The 19,965-nt window shown below is 41.0% G+C and overlaps 1 protein-coding gene across 3 annotated transcripts in view; it reads left to right on the forward strand.

Moving 5' to 3' along the window:
* Window positions 1-792: 792 nt before the first annotated feature.
* Window positions 793-19,965, forward strand: part of PRR16 (proline rich 16) — a 238,094-nt gene continuing 218,921 nt past the window's right edge. For all 3 annotated transcript variants that reach the window (XM_034774797.1, XM_034774796.1, XM_034774795.1), the window contains exon 1: window positions 793-1,361. In XM_034774797.1, the coding sequence (XP_034630688.1) occupies window positions 1,203-1,361 (159 nt within the window). In that variant the 5' untranslated portion in view covers window positions 793-1,202. The remainder of the gene's footprint in view (window positions 1,362-19,965) is intronic.

Genomic DNA, 19,965 nt, shown 5'->3' on the forward strand with positions numbered 1-19,965 from the left:
TGGCAAAATGCATAGATTTTGTTTCTCGAGTTAAAAGGGCTTATTGTACCTTATGTGATCACTGAATAAAGACCGAGGTCCCTCCTGCCAATTTGGTGGCGTTTGCAAATCTCCAGCCTCCTTGCAGCTTTTAAGAGGAAAAAGAAAGTCAGGTGGCATTGTTACAGGTGCTGTAGGTCTCTCCCTTTTAAATGAGATCTGGCTGCAGAGACTGGAGTCAGAACAAGAAATCTACAGGGCTGAGAACGGGGGATTCATGCCCACAATTAATGTTCTGTGAGCAGCAGAACCAGATCCGATCGTCGGGGGGAGTTTTGCCAGGCTCCGGCGGTGTGTAAAAGTGCTTCGCTTGTGTGTCTGGGAGGTGGCGAAAACTGACCCTGAACTAACACAGAGAAGCTCCCGCTGGGTAGCGTGAAAGAGACGAAATAACCACTGCCGGAGCGGTCGCCTGCAAGCGTGATCCAGCCATTCCAGCAGCACGCAGCGCTCCAAGAAGAGACTGTGCGCCGCAAAGGAAGTGCCTTCTCTAGAGGAGTTGTAACTACCTCCTCCTCTCCTGTCTCTTACGCACTCACACCTTCTCCCCCAATGCACTTGTAAAGGGGAATCATCTGACCCCGGGTAGTGGAGAGGAAGCGGGCAGATCCCTTGCTCAGGGCGAGTTTGCACAGAGAAAAAAAAAGGGGGGAAAGTTTGCGTAAAAAACCTCCTGCCCCTCTCCACCAACCTACCCTCCCCCCTCTCTGGACCAAGCAGTCCTGAAGTGCGTACTCGGGGATTGTGGGTTTAGGCTCGACCCGTGGCGGGAGGTCGGAGGAGAGTCAGGCAGGCTGCCGGGGTGGGCACAGCAGGGATCGCACGCACGGCTTCCCCTCACACCGGCTCTCTCCCTTCAGTGAGCGGCATACCCTGTGCGTGCGCGGGTGCCTACGGGAGGGAGGGAGCCAGGCGCAGGCGCACCGTCCGCCGGTCTGCAGCCCGGGCGCTCTCAGTGCAGATCACGGGGAGTTGATGGCAGCAGCGCGGTGCAGCCACCCGGCGGAGAGCGGAGCGTGGCGGAGCCCTGAGCCCAAAATGTGCGGGGAGGAAGACAGCAGCTGCAGGAGCTCCGGGAGCCCGAGGGACGGGACCGGGCACCCGCTGGTTACCCAGCTCTCCTGACCTGCATACCCCCTCCCCACACATCGCTCCCCCAAAGAATGTCAGCCAAGTCCAAGGGGACCCCCGCCTCCTCCTCGCCACCCGAGGGGCCGCCCGCAGCCTCCAAAGCCAAGGTGAAGGAACAGATCAAGATCATCGTGGAGGATTTGGAATTAGTCCTGGGGGACCTGAAAGACGTGGCCAAGGAACTCAAGGAGGTGAGCGGCGCTGCACCGGAGAGGCGTGGGGCAGCCCCACGTTCCCGATAGGGCGGACAGACTTGCTAACTCTTTGGGAGCCAGAGAGCGCCTCGCGAGCAGCGCACGGGGCTGGGCACAGGCTGGTTACACTTTGTCTTTGCCAAGGGGAAATCAACTGGTGTCTCTGCGCGGGGGGTGCAGAAAGCCAGGCAGCCCCTGTGGTGGCTGGCTCGGTGTGTCCCAGTCAGTTGTTCCCGGTGCTCTCCGGAGAGCGATGGAGACGGGAAGGCGCGGAAAAGGCGCTGTTGTTTTTGTGAATGATGAATTCAAGGGAAATCTCTTTCTGGAGTGGGGTTTGCCACCCAGTAGCGGCTGAGAGGGGGGGCTCTTAGGCACTTGCGTTCAGGGGTCTCCATCACCCCCTCTCCTCCCGCTCACCGGTTTTCTCTGTGTTTCGAGGGGAGGAGGGAAGGGGGATTATGACTCTCTAGCCCTTTAAAGCAAAGGGGTCTGTAGGTATTTCCAGACACACACATCCCCATCCATTCCTGGGGATTCAGGTTTGCCTTTAGCTACTCTGCGAGGGAGAGGCTTGTGCCCGTCTCTGAGCTGATGTGCCACTTACGCCCTGACTCCCGGCGTGGTGTTGCTGTGCCTGGCTGTTGCGGATGCAATGTTTATGAGATGGAGGAGGACTGTTGAACTTATTACAGCTCCTGCCTTGGAGAAGTGGCCTTCGCTGCACCGGGGTTATACGGGGCATCTCCATGGGGGGAAAGGTTCCCTCTTGCTCTAACGTTAACATCAGGCAAAATATCTGTTGAATTTTAGATATCTGGGAATCCATTGTAATGTTTCTTTGGTCAGGGACGAGTGTCAGCTTCTGTAGGTTAATCTGCAGACAGAATGTAATTACCGCGGAGATGTTTTTAAGTATCAAAATACTGTAGCTAAAATAATGTAACTTGGCTGCCCTTTTTGGAGCTTGCCCCAAATCTTGATTTTGCTACACAACTGGTCGACAGATGGTTGGATTGGATTATGCATTGAAATTCAAGTCCAAAGTTTGTGTGCATTGCCTGTAATCCGTTATTTGACATTTGTATTAGGCTGTGTTTTTTGCTCTCAAACATTAGTTTTCTATTTTAACATTATTTTCAACAAGTTTAGTCAACAGTCTTCTGCCTTCAGAGGCAGTCTTTAATTCAGTGATGTGTTAACATTTAGATTATATAAATATATATCCACTAATAACAGATGCAATCTCTATATGAGCATGATTAAACTAATCACAGTCCAAGATTTTTCACTCTTTCTGGAAGATGTCTGTAATTTTCCATTAATGTGCTACCTGTCCTCTATGTGTTTGTATTCTTTGAGGATGTTTTAAAAACAGAAACCTGTTTCTTGTTCTTATTTGAATAGCAGTTCTTTGGACATTTAAAAATGTTGCTAGAATTAATTGGCTTCTGTTGCTGCACTAGTACATGTTGTTCAGAACCTACCTTGTGTTCTGCCCCATGAATGTAAATCATTCTGTACATATAATCAGACTCCTGGGTTTCCTCTAGTAAGCAAACAAGATCTCTGTAGTTGGAGGTCAAGTGTCATCATTTACTGTGGCATGTTTCATTTAAGCAGATATGTCTGTTCTGGCTGACTGTATCTGTAAGAGAGAACTAGGTTTACCTCTGCCTGATGGGAGTGGGAATGGCTTGTTTGGAACTTCTTTTCCCAGTTAGAAGTGAAACCAAAACTCTAAAATTCCAGTACTGTTGGGCTATAACTTGAAAGCTGTGTGCATGAAAAGGAAGCACTGTTAAGGAGTGCAAATTTTGAAAAAATGTAAACACTTCTTATAACAATGATTCTTAATCAGTGCTTAGAAGCTATGCTAACACCTGTGAATAATAATTTAAGTATCCTTTTTGTAAAGAGCCATCATTGTACCACAGATAAGTGTTGCATATGAAATTATTTATAATATCCTCTTAAAACATTGTCTTCATAAAAGTTAAATACATCTTGCACTGTAGTTATTTTGAGAAAAGTCTTTGGAAGCTTGCTATGTGACTGCTACATTTATAGTATAGGCTAAATCCACCCAAGAATTCTCAACATATCCTGTAATGTACTTTATTTGAACAGGGAGTAACAGGGAGTAACTGAAGATATGCTAAATTAAGAGTCTGGCTTTGCAGAGCCTCTATATAGGTTGTGTATAGATATTGCTGTGCATTTGGAAGGACTTTGAAGCATCGTGCTTTAAATAAAACTCCAGGCAGTTTATTGTATATTAAATATAGACTATCAGACATAAAATGCTGGTTTTATAGGCAGTGAAATGTTGCCTGTGAATTAGTAAACAGTTTTTACTATTTCAAAGCATGGTAAATACTAAAACCAAGTACATTTCATTGTGGAACCTGGCAGAGCTATAAACTGTAAGGCAAATCTTTCCTTCTTCTATTTGCATTCTAAATCAAATACACAATGTTCTTTTGGAAATGTTTTGGCTATCCTCCATCTTTACTGCATATGTGCCACAGTTAGACTCTTTTATATAGTGCCTTTTCTTGTGGTGTTAATGTTCCTCTTCGTACTGTACCAGGATGAATTTCTTTTTCAGGAGTGTGGCAATCTGAGAATTTGCCTTCTGCTCTACTCTATTTTTGCTTTTATTTTTATTTTTAAGAAAAAATGCACCATATTGCATTTTCAGATCTCTTTTGTACTTTTACGGAAATCTGCAGCTGCCAAATTGACAAATACTGCGTTTGTTTCTGGCTCAAACATATGTTTAGGATTGGGATCTTTTATGATATAATTTTTTGAATGGTAGCTGTTAGTTGCATGCATAGTTAATGCACTGGTGAGTTGAAAGATTCAGTGCTTCAGAAGTGAACTCTCTCAAAATAATTGGTATGGAGAGTGGATGTGATTACTCCTGTACCATAGAGTTACATTTGGTTGTGCAGTATTCCACTTAAATTAACTTTCTCCCACCTGTTCTTTGCCCTACGTGTTTCCTACTGGTCACTTCAGTAGCTATGGCCTTGAAGGTCAGAGAAAGAGGAGGACTCCTGTAGCATTCCAAGGTAGCAACAAGTACAATGATAGTAATGCCCAATGCTCTTTTCTCTCTCTCTCTCTCTCTCTCTCTCTTTTTTTTTAGAAAAGGTTGGTTTTAAACATAAAAATAGGGCCAAAGCTATCTGATGTGACCTGTTAGCCTTCTGCAACCTCTTCAGATACTTCCATATGAAATCTTGAGAGCCCAACTGCTTGAGACAGCTTTACATGTTTATCTGGGTAAGGAGCACATTTGAGAGAGATACTCCAGTGTATTAAGAAACAGGCAAAACCTTGCTTAACTTAATTTATTTCAGTGAAATCCAGACACACAAGTCTTGAAGATATTAAAATTCCTTTCAAAACAGAAGACAAAATTACATCATCTGTTGTAATGGAGTTATTGTGGCGCAGAAGTTAAACTTTATATAATTTACCATGATTTATTGATAAGTTTAGGCTAAGGCAGCCACAAAACACTTAGGAGAGTGAAGGAGTGACTGGGAGATTTGTTAGGATGGAATAGTATGAGAGACAAGTTCTGAGTTGCAGTTGATGTATGTCTGGTCCTTCCATGGGTGCAATTTACTCATTAGAAACAGCCATACTTGTGTTGTTGCTAGAAGAAAAAACTATTATGGGTGTGTGTTAATTGCAGCACATATCTTGTATTGGAAGAACGTGCTGTTTAAACTGAGCTGTATGGCACCTGTTTGTTTAATATTTTTTTTTGGCCCCTTCAGAATATTCACCAACCACCACAAGAGTATGCCCTAATGTAGTTCATTTTAAAATTCGCCCATCCAGAGTACTGGATGTCCGAGTCTTTTTGAAAGATTTTTAACACTGGTTCTTGTTCTGCAGATGGAATTTACCTATTTACCTGTGAAGCACTTAGATGTTAAGGTGATGGCACTATAAGAAACCATAAGACAATATGTGCTACTGAATTTCTGTCCTCTTGTTTAAGAACTATAAGGAATTATTTCCTTTCTGTTTGGTATTGATGGACATAGAATGCATGTTGTAGTCCAAATTCTGCATTCTCTGTGAGTTCAGTGGGAAAGGGGTTTGTCTTGTATCTGTAATATAGTGTCATTGTTATTTGAAAGGCTCCCCCCTCCTGTGTTGATTGCACTAGGGAAATCTCAAATATCGAATCATTTGGTAAATACTTTTATAGAGATGGAAAAACTCATCAACCAGAACAGATTTCTGAAAGTAATTTGTGAAATATTTGCAGAGCTTTTAATTGGTGAATGGATGTGCTTCAGTCTTTTATCAAAAGGAAGCAGCTGTTGTAGCCATTGCCAGTGTTCAGTGCAATCCAAAATGGAGGTGTGTATCTCGCATGAGAAACATAAGCTCTAGTGGGCACGGTTTGAACATGGTGGTTCCTAAGTTTGGAATTTAGAATATTGTTCAGTTGATGGACTCTCATCAGAAATTATGGTTGTAGGACCGAATCAAACTCACCCCCCACCCCAAATTCCCTGGAAATCTTGGAATATCCTAATTCATGCATCAAAAGAAATCCTGTCTTCCCCAGTTCCACCTCCCCCATTCTGAGCCCTCCCAAAGAGCTCTGTGTTTTCGGTAACTAAAAAAAGGATAAATAATCCTTTCCGACCCCTTTCCATAATGTTCAATTTCAATGAAGTTATGAGATAGGAAACTCGGGAGTGAACTGAGCAACCGGTAATGTGTGCCAGGTGATGGTAAAATTGATAGATAAAACAAATGGCCCGATTCGTTACTGAGGTGGCTGCTCTTCTCCTATGATAAGGTCAGTGTGCAGTTCTTGTGGGTGAAATAAGCATGTTTATGTGGAATATTCCGTATTCACCATCTTTAGGATAAATTTGCACAGACATATCATAGCTCCATTCCCAATAGTCTCAGTTTCTTCGCTCAAGACTATTGTGCACAGCTGGGAAGATACAGTACTTCAGGTCAGAACCTGAAATAACAAGCAATGTGCAGCAGTAGGCTATTTACAGAGACTCCCCCTCTAGGAGATGGAAGCATGATTGTTGTCTCTCTAATCCTATCGTGCATCCAAATCCCTGATGTGTGGGCAGCGATACCCTCACTGTGTTATGGAATGACATTCCAGCATTCAGAGGTCATAGTTCAGGCATGATCAGATGCACATGCTACAACGGGATTTGGAGAGAAGGGTTCCTTAATCCTCAGCCCTCCACCACTGTTAATATATCCTTGGTAGATATGCTCTGAGTGCAGCATGGTAGAGTAGCCCATATATCCAGGTCTGATTGACAGAGTGGAAGACTGATGTACAGCACTGTGTGTTCCTTAGACTGGAGCCTTCATGTGTGTTGTACTGGTGTGGCCAGGAATAGTGCTTTGTGTAGGCATCAAGGCCAAGATGTCTTGTGACTGGTTGCTTACACATCTGGATTATATGCTCCAAGATTTGCTATTCTTGCCAGGAGTATACTTCTCCCTCAGCTTTCCCCATCCCATTTCCTTGATGAGATATGCAGCTGCAATCTTTGCCTTCACTTTTGTAATGAGTGCAGAGTATGATTCACTATGTATTTGAAGCACTGCACAGATTCTTCACTTGTGATCTGTTCAGTGATACCAAAAAGGGCCATAAATAGTTAACTGAATCATAGTTTTGTTACTCCTTTCATAGCTAAGAGTATATAAAATATTTATACATTTAAAATGTTACAAAAGTACAAATGTATTAAAGTAAAATTCTTACAGATGTTCAGTAAATAGCTACGAAGCTCATATGTGGTCCTGAACCTCTGATGCTTAGTTTAGGATTATCAGGGACACATTAAATGCTGATGTGATGCTGGGTGAGATTTCTTTGCATCTGACTGGAATCAAGTTGCCATAAGCTAGCAACTCCTTTCATTCTTGTACAATATACAATTAATAGAAAGAACCAATGTATACACACAACACTATTTATTAACATCATATGGCTTGACAGAAGGAAGAATGCTGTCAAATTTATGTTAGCTAAATTTTGTTTTCAGCTACATTCATTCTGCTTGTGAAACACTAAGTTACTTGAAAGTACAATATATTGTACAACCATGAACTAAATAGAACATATATAATTTTGGTTTTAAAATAAAAATAGTACCACTGTTAGAATAAGTATTACAATGTATGCTTGTATGAACTTCATGCAATCTAGATGCTTCTGACAGTGATCAGAAAACAAACTGTAGTATAGCAAAAACATGAATCTGTTCTTGGAAGTTTTGCCATTGACTTCAGTGGGAGAAAGATTGGGTTCTAAACTCAGATACATTTTTAAGATTTCAGCCATAACTTTCTGTTTAGTATGTATGTGTGTGTGTGTGTATATGAATATTTATAGATGCATAGATTTTAAGGTGAGAAGAGACCATTATGATCAAATCAGATCTCCTGTGTAGCACAGGCCATAGGACTTCCTTGAACTAATTCCTATATGAACTAGAACCTATCTTTAAATATATATATATATTTAATTTAAAAATTTCCAGTGACGGAGAATCCCCCACAAAACCTAGGTAAGTTGATTCAGTGGCTAGTTGTTCTCATTCTTAAAAAAATTCTAGTGTTAATTTGTCTAGGTTCAACTTCCAATGGTTGTGGATCTTGTCATACCTTTGTCTGCTAGACAGAAGAGCCCTCTGTTATCAAATTTCTGTTTCCCCATGGATGTACTTTTAGACTGTGAACAAGTCAGTCCTTAACCTTCTTTTTCATGAGCTAAAGAAATCGAGCTCCTGGAGTCTATCAGTGTAAGGCGTATTTTCCAATCCTTTAATCATTCTTCAATTTATCAACATTCTTAAATTGTGGACATCCGAACTGGACGTAATATTCCAATAGTATATGCACCAGTGCCAAATACTGAGATAATATAACTTCCCTCCTCCTACTCAAGATTCCCCTGTTTATACATTCAGGGTTCACATTAACCCTTTTGGCCACAGCATTGCACTGGGACCTCATATTCAATTGATTATCTACCATGACCTTGATGTCCTTTTCAGAGCACTGCTTTCCAGGATTCAGTTCCCCATTCTGTAAGTATGGCCTATGTTCTTTGGTCCTAGATGCATACGTTTACACTTAGCCATATTAAAATGCATATGGTTTTCTTGTTCCCAGTTTACCAAGCAATCCAGATCGCTCTGAATCAGTGACCTGTCCTTATTCATTATTTACAATTTATAATCATTTGACTTGTGTGTGTATATACACACACATACTTCACTTGGTACTGCACAATATTTTGATTAAGAAACTGGGGCAATACAAAATCTGTGTGGGTGGGTGGGCGGGCTAAGGACTGTCCTTGACGTTGTCTCAGAAGTTTTTGCCAGTCTCCTCAGCTTTGGGCACAACTATCTTAATGGAAGAAGGTTTCATAAGCCTATCAAAAACTCAGTGAACACCAATTTTGTTAAACATAATGACAAAATGCACTATGTAAAATCTAACACTCCTGTTCTTTCTCATTCAGTTATTATAATGAAAATTAAAAATTAATTAAGGGGTTTCAAAGCATGTAACTTGAATTGAGAGATTTTCATTAAATTAAAATTAAATTAAAAGCAAAACGAACCTTGAAAACCCTCTGTTTAGAACCCCCCGCAACCTCTCTTTGCACCTTTGTAAACCAAACGCAGTAACACTGAGGCAATTCAATAGAACCAGAAAGTGAAACTGACTTTAAAAAGGTGAATAACCAGACTAGTTTCCCTCTCTCGGCAAAATGAAGTTCAGAAAGCTAATAAGAAGCATAAAAGGTGAAACATAAACACTTTTTTTTAGTTATGAATATTGTCTAATCTAGACATTATACATACTCTTCACAATGGTATCAGAATTGTTACATTTCATAAGTAAAGTAACATGCACCTGTTGAAGCTTCCTTTTTTCACACATGCGTAGAGATTATTAAAAATGATGATAATTGTTATTGTGTGGGAAAGCTGGGTTGAAGATCTGGGTTTTGCACATTGTCCTGGCTCATGATTATTGTTAACTCTTGTAGAACAGTGTTCCAGAAGCTGTGGACTAGCCACAGAGATGTCTGTCTCTCTCCTACTCTCTTTAGTCCCACTTTTGATAGATCCAGTGGAAAACAGCTAATGTGGTTGGGAGAGAGAGAGAGAGAGTCCCTGAGATAGCCCGGGCCCCACTTGTTGAAGGTGGTGTAGATTAAGACCGAGACTTAAATTTTAGTGTAGTATTTGATGGTTGCTAGTGTACGAAGCACGAGAGTGATGTGCTTGTGACACCCTGTTTTGGTTAGTCAGTGGGCTGTCATATCATGCACCAGCTGGAGCATTTTCAGTGCCTGTGGTATCATTTCCAGCTTCAGTGCATTGTAATTATTGAGACTGGAGATGCATGAGTGATTGTGGCCAAGTCTCATCTGACAAGATGGAGCATAATTTCCTGGCCTCGTGTAGTTGGAAGGTATATTTTACAGATGCTGCTTGGGTAGCCATAGCCATATGTAGCTATTACAGTTTAAATTGTCATATAAATATGTATTTCTTTACAAATATAACATTAATCTCATAGTACCCTGTAATCTAATTTTCTCATTATACAGACATTCATGGGAACCTTTTGCTATTTCACCTTTTTTATAATGTTTGGAACTGTCAATTCCTGCAATGAAAAAGATGATTAAATTAAATGGTTTTTATTCTAGAAGTTTGCAGATTTCTTGGAAATAACTCAAACTTGCAAATATTGGGTGAAGCTGTGGTTTGCTGTGCAAAGCCTGATTTATGACAATCCCCTTAGTACAGGGGGAAAAATAGAAGTGGTATAGGGAGGAAGCACTCTTTTTGTGCTAATCCTGAGGAAAGGTGCACTTTGCCTGTATAGCTAAGCCATTGCTACATTAGCTCATAGGCTCTGTGGTGAAAGGCTGCAGCCTATGCCCCCTTCCCACGTGGCTTGTGACCAGTCTCTTGTTTGGTTATAAGTCATTGACTCTCTAGGTATCCATGCATGCCATTCACAATGTCCTCTCCTATCATGCTCTCATTATGAGAGCTATTGAAGAGCTTGCTTTAAGCATGAAGGGGGCCGAAAAATGTCTGCTCAGTCCCTTCTCACAGCCCGCAAAACAGTAGCAATTCTGCTGCACTTTATGTTCATTGCAGAGGGGGTTTGAGTCCATTGGTGTTTCATTTTTGGTTTAATATTATTAAATTAAAATGAACTGGAATAGTTAGTAGCAATCTCCTCCAGACAGAAAGAGTATTGTCAGTCCTCTCTTCTCCATAGATAATAGAATGTTCATATGTATTTAAAGGTTAACACACTCATCCATTGTTTCTTGCAATATGTGCCACAGTGCATAATGGAGTTTGACAGCACTGAAGGTTGAATCATTTCCAGAACTCATTGCAGATTAAGTTTGCTCAGTAATCAGAAGAATGCTTGTAATTTTAAAACATGGTTTTTATTGAAGCCTTTCTTGGGAACTTCTGCATTAGGTCAATCTTGAATCACATTTGTTTTTTTTTTTTTTTCTCCCTCATGTGGTATACTAAGAAAGGAATTATGCCCTTTCCCCTGATGCATATTGAAAGCTAAGGGCCAGATTAAGTTACCCTTAATTCATGTTGAGTTGCACTTTATATGACAAGTTATCCTCTGAAGTTAGCAGAGTAAGGTACTACTCAGTGGGTGTAAAGGGTATCTGTATCTGTCCCTATATTTATTACTGGGAACCAGCAATCCAAAGCTTGTGGGTCATGAACTGAATTATAGAAGGTTTGACTAAATGCCTAGAAGATTATATTTATATTTTCTAAACTACGATCATTTAGTAGATTATAAAATTTTAGCTGTCATTGCCAATACCATTGTACTACAATAGAAAGTTCATGTAATGTTCCTCCAAAGGGAATTAAAGTAAAAAATAAATATGAAAACATTAGCAAATGAACAACATGGGGTCTGATTCTCAGTTCCTTTATACTATCTGTATTGAAGTGCAACTCCACTATCTTCATTTATGTAAAGGGATGGAGAATTAGGTCCAGCGTCTTTTCTAACTCCAATATTAAGCAAAACAAAAATGATTGACTCTTTTTTGCATACTGTAATTTTTGAAGTGCTTGCTTCCATTGTATGCTTTCTTTCATATATTTTGTTGAAACAAGACAAGAACTAAATGGCTTTTAAAAAGTAGTTCCCATGACTGTTTAGAGAACATTAAATAAGCACACCGAGTATTTCTAATGAGAAAGTAATAGGCTAGCTAAAATAAATTGAAGATATACCAATTATTGAAAACAAAATTGGCACAAGTACTTTTGTTATTAAATCAAATCTATTACATATTCAGCAATAATGGTATATTATGAACATTAGCATTCCCAATAAACATTTATCTTACCAAAACAAGCTTCAAAATTTTGGCATTAAAATCACAATAATAAACAGTTCCTAATTTCAAACCCAGTAGTACATAGTGGATTTGAAAGTGAGATTTCCTGTCCCTAATACAGTACATAACATGGACTTGTCTTTAGCACTAGTATGTGCTTTTCCTCCTCCAAATTAAATTGTCATGACAAACACAATGAGATGCAATTACTGAAATGAACTTTGTGAACTGTCCTGATTAGTTTTGTCCCTCACATTCCAACCTCTGCAGAACTCTCCTGAACACAAAGAGATAAAAGCCTTAGCTTTGAGTTACTTAGTTTTTGTTGATTCGTATTAACACTCCCAATTCTGAAAACAGCTTTTCTTTTCTCTCTGCATTCTTTTCTCTCCATTCCCCCCTCTCCCCAAGTTCACTCCAGTATTCCTGTTTAATCTGGACTACAGTACCAATGGTTTTCAAAGCTTTTTTTTTTTTTTTGGTCAGTTCACAATTTGATACGTACATATTTTAAAGCATTAATCTCTGTACTCTTAAAATCTGAATAAAAAATTCAATGCACAGATAGTATTTGTGCTGAGGTATTTCTATGAAGTTAACCTTAGTAATGTGAGTAATGTAACCTTCTCTTTCCCAGTTTAGTAGTAACAGACTGGCATGGTGGCAGACTATGGAGTGTTGTGTGTGTGATCTTTACAAAATGAAAGCTTTTTCTCTTAGAGTTCATAAGGGGTTAAACTAATATTATTTTCCAGGCTTTCCAATTCAGCATCCAAAAATATTATTTAAAATTCACTCCATTCTTGATCCAAAGACTGTGATGCTGCTGCCTTTAATAAATGGTAGTTGTTAGCTTCCAACTAAATGCTTTTCTTTTCTGTGGGCACTGTTGGTGATGTGATCATACAGTCTGCAAGAAATGTGTATTCGAAATGTGGTAGATGCACTCTCCTGGTACTGTTGTATGTGTGATCTGAGGCAGGATGCTAGGCATAGAGGGTAGTTTCTCACTGCCAACATTTAATATCTTTTGCTTTCTGAGGAGATTTTCACTGTGATATCCCCAGCAAGTCAGACTGCCTAAACGGGTCCATACCTGTGCTTTGCTTTCTCTCCAAAGGCTTTCACTTGTGCATTGTCTGCAGTTATAAGTTACCACACAGCTCTTTGTAAGCAAGCACATTTATTCTTATAATAGCCGTACAGAGAACTATATTAAAATAATAAAAGAACCTAAACATGTGCTAAATAGTTTACTAGAGGTCACTCCCATCTCCAACCTAGCATTCTGGTAGGTTTCAGTCCTTCAAAACCCACAGCTGGGTTTCCCCATGGTTATAAGTTCATTTCCATCTTAGATCCAGAACCAGAAAGAAGGCTGGGCAGATCCGTTGTTTCTCTGGCTCAGGCCATTGATCTTGGCCTTCTGTAACAGGTAATCAGCAGAGAATAAACCTCTCCGTGTGTAGGCACCTTTGGGCTTTGAAGAGATGGTGTGGGCATGTGGTACAATTGATGCATCTACAGTTCACATGATTTCAACTGTGGCAGCTTGAATTGGTAGCATGGATTAGATTTCCCTCAGTGGAGGTAAAAATTAATGGGGATGGGTGATGGCCCTCCTCATGTTGCCCCTTCCAGAAATGTTTGGCGTTAGGGTAGTGTCCCTTTCCTGAGAATTTGACACCAACCCAACTTAACCAGACAACTTTGCATAGACACCTGGATACTCGTACAAGGCCTGGTGATTGCCTTATGCAGTGGCTCTGAATAGGGATGTGGCCTTGCTATCAGGCTAGTGCATTGCTTTAGATCAGATTCTATGTAGTAGTGCCAGATGGGTAAATTACACAACAAGCAGTGATAATGTAAGTTACTGCGAATCATAGAATCGGAGACTTGCAATGGAGAAGGCTTCTTAGGTATTGATAAAATTCATCTGGAATACCGTATGAAGTGTTGATCGCTGCCACCTGGCCATGGGGGGGATTTTATTGTATTGGGAGGAAGGTTTTTATAGGACACCAAAACCAAATCAATACAACTTACGTGTTCAGTTCTTGTGAAATGGGAGTTAGTGATGACCAGAGGCAGATCACTGCACCAGAATGAAAAAACTGGTTTGTATTAGCCTAATCTACTCTTTTTACATATTTTATTGTTGAAAAGCATTTTTTTGTTTGAAACCTGTTTTAAAGAGGTTTTTTACTTTAAAAATGAGAGCAGAGAACTAGGTGTAAAGAATGAAGTCATGCAAATGTTAATAAAAGTATTGATTATACCATAGCAAAGGCGATCCAAGAACTGAGTTTAAGAGACACACAGACTTGTCTCTGAGACTGAGTTGAGGGATATGATGAAATGAGATCAACCAAAATAATAATAAGGAAAAAAAAGGGCAGAAATGATGTCTTGGATGACCTTTGCTTATTTGTAAATTGCATGGGCCAGATCTTTAGCTGATATAAAGTGACATAATGATATTACAACTGTGTCAGTTTACAGCAGTGGAGGAGCTAGCCCTGTGTTCTTAAACAATACCAGCCATTTGGGTCACTTCATTCACATGAAATTGGTTGCTTGTAGTAAATCCATGGCCTGCCTTGATCTTCACACCAAAAATTGACCATCAGTGCCTAGGTTTGAATCTATTAGGCACTGAAAACAGTCTAATACAGTTGCCCTTTCTGTATATTAGGCTCTGACAGACCATGCTTAGTGTACAGGAGTTCTGGTATTCCGCCTTTGTTTACCACGCTTTATAACACTAACATTATTGAGCACTTAGGAATGGTGGTCTGACAGTGATGGAAGATCAAAATAAAAGTAAGAAACCCAATTGCATTTGGATATAGGGTAGCTACTGTATGGCATTTCATATCAAGCAACTCTTTCTCCTAATTCTCTTATCTCTACTGAATAAGTGAATCATATCTGAATACCTATTACAGAATTACGAATGTTGGAGGTAGCATTTGTTGACAATGAAAAACCTGTCTGTAGCATACAGAATGAAGGCTATGAATTATTATCATTGATTTATTTCTGTGATGACTTGGCTAGCATCTTGAATAACAAATGCACTACTAGTTTCTTAAGGTTATTAAAAGGGAGTTTTGTTGTCCCCCGGCCCTCCAAACTACTTCTAGCTACGTACCTGATGTACAAGGATATTTTCTCTATGATTTGATAGTCTGTCACAGAGCTGCATCTAGGTTAAGAATATAAATTTCTGAGCTTCAACATTTAACAGACATCAGTCAACAAGGGACATAAAACAAAATGCTAGAAGCCAAAACTGATTAGAAAACCCCACACTATCATTTCTAAGCAAGTTTCTTTTATGACATCTTCAGGAAAAATGAAGACCGCCTTGACTGATCTTTTATATTTTAAAGATCAAATACAGTTAATAATATGTTTATTATGAAGAGGAAGTGGGATCAGTACTTTGGCAGATGAATTACTCAGTCCAGAACCTGCCACTGGCTTCTCAGATAGTTACACTACTGACAATTGTGTGCCATTATGCCTATTGGATTTTGAAGGGGATAAGTAAGGACTCATAAGGGATTTGAAATCCTATTGATACTATATTTTCTGAAATCAAGTACTTGTTTAGAGACCAATTCAATTTGTACAGGGAAAAAATACATTTCCTGAATTCTTCTTTTCTCTTTTAAGCTTAATTTCATTTATTAAGAAGAATGAAGCACCGTTGTTATCAGTGTGAATTATGAATATGAAATGCTGTTCTTCTATGCATGGTTTCTTATTAATAAGTAACTAAGTTGTCTGCTACATACATGGTAATATGCTACAATTAAATCTTAATCAACTTGCAATAATTACTACATCATATGTTAATTAAATGTCCATTTTGGGTAGTTTACTTAAATTGTTACCTTGTTTCTTGTACAGTGATTGTAGTCTTGCAACACTACAGTGACATTTTTCTTTAAAGAGCTTTGTTTTAGACCAGAAAAACAAGCCATGATAATCAGAAGGCAAAAGAGTATATATATATTATTGCCCCTTCTTTTGAAACTGAGCAGTAGCAGATGTCTGGGCCTTGCAGGTCAGCATCCCATTGGAGGAGACATCAGTCCTCTGGAGTCTGGGTATATTCTTGGTGTTAGTTGATTTATTTACCTCTGTATACCAGTGCTTGAACAAAGGTGGTCGCAAACAACATGCAGGGCAATCTCTTTTCCCAGGAATCTCAGCCCAGCTGCAATGCCCAGTTTCTTGGGAACAGCTCTGAGCTTTGTATGTGTGTTTCGAGAGGTTGACAGAGAATACTTGACCGTGAAGGATAAGGGTAAGTGGGGGTGAGATTTTCTTTGCTTTGGATTAGAATAAAGTTTTCCATGCCTCATGAGTGCCCCACCCCCACCCCCTTGGTTGCAAGCCACTAACTGAGAAACACTGGCCGAGTGACAACACTCTGGTTAAAAATCCAAGGATCCTTTCCGACAGAGGCCTTCTCAGTTTGTGCTCACCCTTTTCTTTTTCTATGGCCCTCTGCTTTCTAGGAGGTCTAGTAAATTTTTCAAGCCCTGGGATATGTTATTTTAATGAACACAATTAAAAATGAGAGTGATGGTAGCTGAAGATGCTCACAAAAGATCAATTAAACTGCAATCTGAGTAAAAGAATAACGTTACGCGTTTGTTTCTGCTTGCTCTAATACCACTACTATGTAAATGAAGTAAAAGAATGTTTTTGAGGAGTTCTGGGTTTTCTACTATAGCACTGCCATCCTTGTCAAAGGAATTCTGACCTGGTTACGTGCACCAGACCATACGGAGTAACTCTTTGCAAGAGTAGTGTGTGTTTTTTGTTTTGTTTTTTGTTTTCTAATTTGATTTGCATTGTATTTCAAAGGCAAATGTAATCTTTTATTGGCAAGGCTGGTAGCACCACTTATTAAAATTGCCTCACACTTCCCATTTGAAGAGTCTGTGTTCAGTTGTTCGTAACTTTGCCAAACTTTAACTTTCTAGGCTAAAATTTGCCATGCTGTTTCTTTTGGCCAAATTATAACCCTTGGAAAAATTGTGGTTTGCACATGCTCAGTAGAAACTTTTTAGATTTTTAGTAGCTAAATTCCCCAAAGATTCCTTCTGCATTGAGCATGCTCCAACCCAGAGCTGAGCAGGAATCTCCCTGCACTTGTGGCTTTGGGTTGCTGCAGGCTCTGCTGAGTCTGGGTCCAGGTACTGGGGCTGAGAGCAGGGAGGCTTTTTGTCCTGTGCTGTTGATGAGACCAAGGCCCAGGCAGCATGAAGGAGGAACCTGCCTGATTTTAATGCAGTGAAGACAAAATCTGGACCTGGAGTAAGCCGGGGGTGGGTGCAGAAACTTGGACTGGAGGTTGGCAGGAGGGATACTGGGACTGGCTGGGTAAGGGGACTGGGAGCTGTAGGAGAGAGATTGGGGCAATCTGGGCAAAGAGACTGAGAACCATGGTGGAAACTGGGACCCAGTAGGTAAGGGTGTGACTGGCATTGTATGAGGAGCTGTGGGAGACTGGGACTGGCTGTGCAAGGAAACCGGGACTGGGAGCCAGTAGGATGGAGAGAAGGAGGTGTGGGGGGAGAGGGAGACCAATTTGACGAGGAACTGGGGCAAAACTGGGACTAGCTGGACAAAGATTGGGACAAGGATCTGTGTGTGTGTGACTGAGATTTGACAAGAAGCCTGGGGAACAAGATTGAAATTGAGAGCTAGTGGGAATGGGGAAAGCATGCCTGGGGGTGGCAACAGAAGGCCAGGTTTGGGGGCAGATACAGATTGGATGAGGAGTTGGGAGTCAGAGAATTGGGACTGGCTGGGCAAGTAGAACAGGGACAAGAAGCTTGGGGATTGGTGGGGAGAACTCAGGAATGGCTGGACAAGGGGACTGGGATGAGAACCTGAGGAGTGAAGGCTGGGGCTTGCAAGGTGAGGAGAATGGGACTGGGATGAGAAGCCAGGGGTGGGGTGGGGACAGGAAAAAAGGAGTTACATTTGCAGGGATTGGGCAGAAGAGTATGTTCCCACTAGAGCATACTCCTCTCCAGAGCCTTGAATGGAAGCCAAGATCCTGAGTCTGATCATTCCTTTGTTTTCAGCAAATACCTATGAAATATACTGGGAAAGTGTCCCATTCCTTGCAATTCTATATAGTGGTAGATTATCATCCTTTGGTGTCAGTTACACAATTAAATGCTCAAGTGGTGGAAGTCTCTGTGATCCATCTAAAGGTTTGCACCCTGCTGATGACTCATATAAGTGATGGAATTTGGTTTGTTTCAGTTTCTTTTTTAAAAGCTTAGGAACTGACACACAAAGTACATTAAAAGAATATTATTAAGATTGCAAAGTCGTATACGCAAAAGTTAAGAAATGCCAGAATGAAAGTTGCCTGTGCAACCTTAATTTGACTCCCTTGTGTATATGTGCTATGATACAGTCTTTACATGATCACATAAAATTTTTTCCACAGGACTCCTGCCCCATTGAATGCACAGAATGGACCTGCTCTAAGGATGAATCAAGGCTGTGTATAGTGAAGCAGTCCATTGTCAGTAGGACTCCTGTTTCATTTATTGCAGAAGTGGGAAGGTGTATAGTGCCGGGAACAGAGGATTGCAGGAAGAGAAAGGATGATCTTGTGGTTAAGACAATTAAATGCTACCCTGGAGAACTGGATTCTATCTCTCCCTCTGCCAAAGAGTTCATATGTAGTGATGGACAAGTCATTTAAATCAGAGTTTTCACAGGTGCTCACTATTTGTGTATTCCTCATGTTCTCGCTCCCCAACTTGAGACCCTGGGTTCTGATTTGCAGAAGTGCTGAGCGTTCACAGCTGAAGTCCATGGGAACTGTGCTTTGAATATATTAAGTCCTGTAGAAGGATATGTTTTCTGAAAAATCAGGGCCTGGGTATCTCATGTTGGACACCCAATATTAATGGATACTTTTGGCCTTAATCTTTTTGTGCCTCAATTCCCTGGTGTAAAATTGGGGATAATACCCTCTCCCCTCACAGGAGTGTTGTGAAAATAAATTCAGTAATATTTGTGAAGCACTCAGATACTGTAGTGAAAAGTGCTATTGGAAAGCCCATGAGGAAATTAATCATTCTTCCTTTAAAGCACGGTTTGAATAGCATGCAGTAAAGAAGGCCTGCAGACACACATTGAACAATGAGGATAAAACAAAATATTAAATTGCTGCTCATAAAGTGAGCGCCATTTGATGCTGTGCACTGAATGAGGTGGCAGTTCTATGGAAACAATAGTATGTGGTCATGTAATTTAAGACTATCATAACACATGCACAGAAGGGGAGTAAATTAAGGTTGCACAAGCTACCTTGATTCTGGCATTTCCGAATTTTTGAGTGATTGACTTTGCAACTTAGCAAGTGTTATTTTAATGTCATTTTGGTATGTGTAATATTGAATATAGTCCAACAAAGGTGAAACAGTTCTGCTAGGACACAAAGAAAATGGATGAAATGAGGTAGATACAATTTAGCACACAATTATTACCTGACTTCTTTGTTTCTTCATAGAAAAGGAAAAATGTGAACTGAAAACAATTAATAGGGTTACCATTCGTCCGGATTTACCCGGACATGTCCTCTTTTTTGTACTAAAAATAGCGTCCGGGGGGAATTTGTAAAGCACTCACAATGTCCGGGATTTCCCCCCTCCCCCGGCAGAGCAGACCGAGCGGCTGGGAGGGCTGCAGGAAAGTCCCGGGCTGGACTCCGGAGCAGCTGTAGAGGAGCCGGATCCGCCCTGCATTCTGAGCAAGTGTATCAGCACAAAGTGCAGCCCTCCCCTTTTGCAACTGGGAGCGGTTTCTGCCATGCGGCGTAGCAAAACGGGAGCGAGAGCACTTTGTGCTGATAAAAGGGCAGCTCTCCCCTGCAGCCCGGTCCGGGCCAGGGACCGGGTTTTGTTGTGCAGGGCCAGGGACCGGGTTTTGTTGTGCTGGGGAGCTCAGCCACGTGTCCCGCTCGCACAGAGCCCAACACCCTGTTCTGAGCAGCAGGGTAAGGGGGCCAGGGGGCAGGAAGGTTCTGGAGGTGGCAGTCAAGAAACGGGGGGGGGGGGGGTTTTGTATGCATGACCGAGAAGATCGGTCATGCAT

Source organism: Trachemys scripta, chromosome 6 (assembly GCF_013100865.1).
Source record: "Trachemys scripta elegans isolate TJP31775 chromosome 6, CAS_Tse_1.0, whole genome shotgun sequence".
Classification (NCBI taxonomy): Eukaryota; Metazoa; Chordata; order Testudines; family Emydidae; genus Trachemys; species Trachemys scripta.